Source organism: Vollenhovia emeryi, unplaced genomic scaffold, assembly GCF_000949405.1.
Source record: "Vollenhovia emeryi isolate VEMERY1.0 unplaced genomic scaffold, V.emery_V1.0 DF947893.1, whole genome shotgun sequence".
Lineage (NCBI taxonomy): Eukaryota > Metazoa > Arthropoda > Insecta > Hymenoptera > Formicidae > Vollenhovia > Vollenhovia emeryi.
Window position 1 is genome coordinate 1 of NW_011958473.1, and position 1585 is coordinate 1585.

The 1585-nt window shown below is 32.9% G+C and overlaps 1 protein-coding gene across 1 annotated transcript; it reads left to right on the plus strand.

The window, feature by feature from the left end:
* The first annotated feature begins 33 nt into the window (after positions 1 to 33).
* LOC105557479 lies at positions 34 to 1542 on the plus strand. Its single transcript, XM_012004725.1, has 3 exons — positions 34 to 244; positions 459 to 693; positions 908 to 1542. Exons 2-3 carry the CDS (start codon positions 465 to 467, stop codon positions 1051 to 1053), a joined length of 375 nt encoding a protein of 124 aa, XP_011860115.1. The 5' UTR covers positions 34 to 244; positions 459 to 464; the 3' UTR covers positions 1054 to 1542.
* The last annotated feature ends 43 nt before the right edge of the window (positions 1543 to 1585 follow it).

A 1585-nucleotide genomic window follows, 5' to 3' on the forward strand; every position in this document is an offset into this window, starting at 1 on the left:
AAAAAAACTGAACCACTGGCATCAACGGTATAACTTCTTAATAAAATATATTACTTGAGCAATTGAGCAATTTGTATTGCATGATATGAGATAAGAAAAACATTAATAGTTTGGTTTGTAATTTTGTTACTTTTAGAGTTCTGTCAATATCGAAGACGGCACTGTAAATATTACTCCTCAAACACCTGTGATTATTGTCCCTTCAGCTTCGGCTTTTCAACCAGAAACACCATTATATCCAAATGTAAGTAATTCTACATGTTACAAAGTAACGAAATATAAAATGGTTTATTGATATATGCTGTTCCTCTTTTTGGATAAAAATGGTAAGTTTCTCATTTAATAGTATATTGTGATGTCTAACGTCATTTTAATATATGTTTTGTTGGATAATGTAGAATATACACTATGGATAATATGTATTGTTCTGCTTTTAACATTTTTTCTTTTATTTTTAGAATTGCATGTTAATAAAGACACAGTATGAGGTCGCAAAGAAGGCAGCTAAGACTGGTGAATTGGGGGATTCCCAATTTACAAAAAACTTGGCTGATATTCTTTGGAAGCGTGAAGTGTTGGCACTTCGATCAGTCACTGGTGCACGTCCACGCAAGAAGGAAGAAGCTGGAGCAGAAGACAAGGAAGAGGATGCAAGACCAGCTTGCACACCGGAGAAAAGAGCTTGCATAAAACGTTAGCTACTACAATAATTTTCACTATGCATCATAATTAACACAATTTCCACATAAGCCTTGCAAGAATAATATAGTTATATATTCTCAACTTATATTGATTTGTTGCTTTAAATCTCGTTCTGAACTTTCTTTGAAACGGTTCAGGATATGCCATATAAAACATATATATTTTAAGATGTTTTTTATGTATATCATCATTTTTTCTCTTTTAGAGCTTTTTAATTTTCGTATGGATGAAGAGGAAGTAGAACTGAAGAGAACCTTGATGAAGGAGAATCGCCTTACTCGAGCTTCAAAGATAAATAAATATCTTAAAGCTAAAATCGGAACTGTAAGGTCACAGTTAGGCCTCAAATAAAAACTGCATTGTGCTTAATACTTTTAAAAAGTCAAGTAAGCAATTGTACTTCTAATTATCTCAAATAAAAGTAGATTTTAAATCGATATAATTATCAAACAATCAGTATATACATACACTCCGGCATAGAATACTAATGCGGTAAAATAATTATATTAAGCTTAATGCAATTATTTGTTTATATTCGTACTATGTGTATTTTGTATTTATTCTGATTGACCTTCCTCATGTAGACATCATCTGATTCTAAAATAGAAAGGACATGTTACTTAGGTACATATCTTCATGTCCTTAGCAGGTTGTATACCTTCCACTTTAGGATTATATGTCCTTTAATCCTGAGGTCATGTGGCCTAGGGATATGTTCTTATGTCCTTAAGTCGTATATTCTTGCACCTAAGGTCATATGTCCTTCCAACGTAAGGCTATCTAACAGGTCATATTTTAAGAGCAGATGTCCTAAGGTTGTCCATTTCTGACCTTGGGACATCTGCTCTTAGGACTTATATAAGGACACGTTTTGGACCAGGGT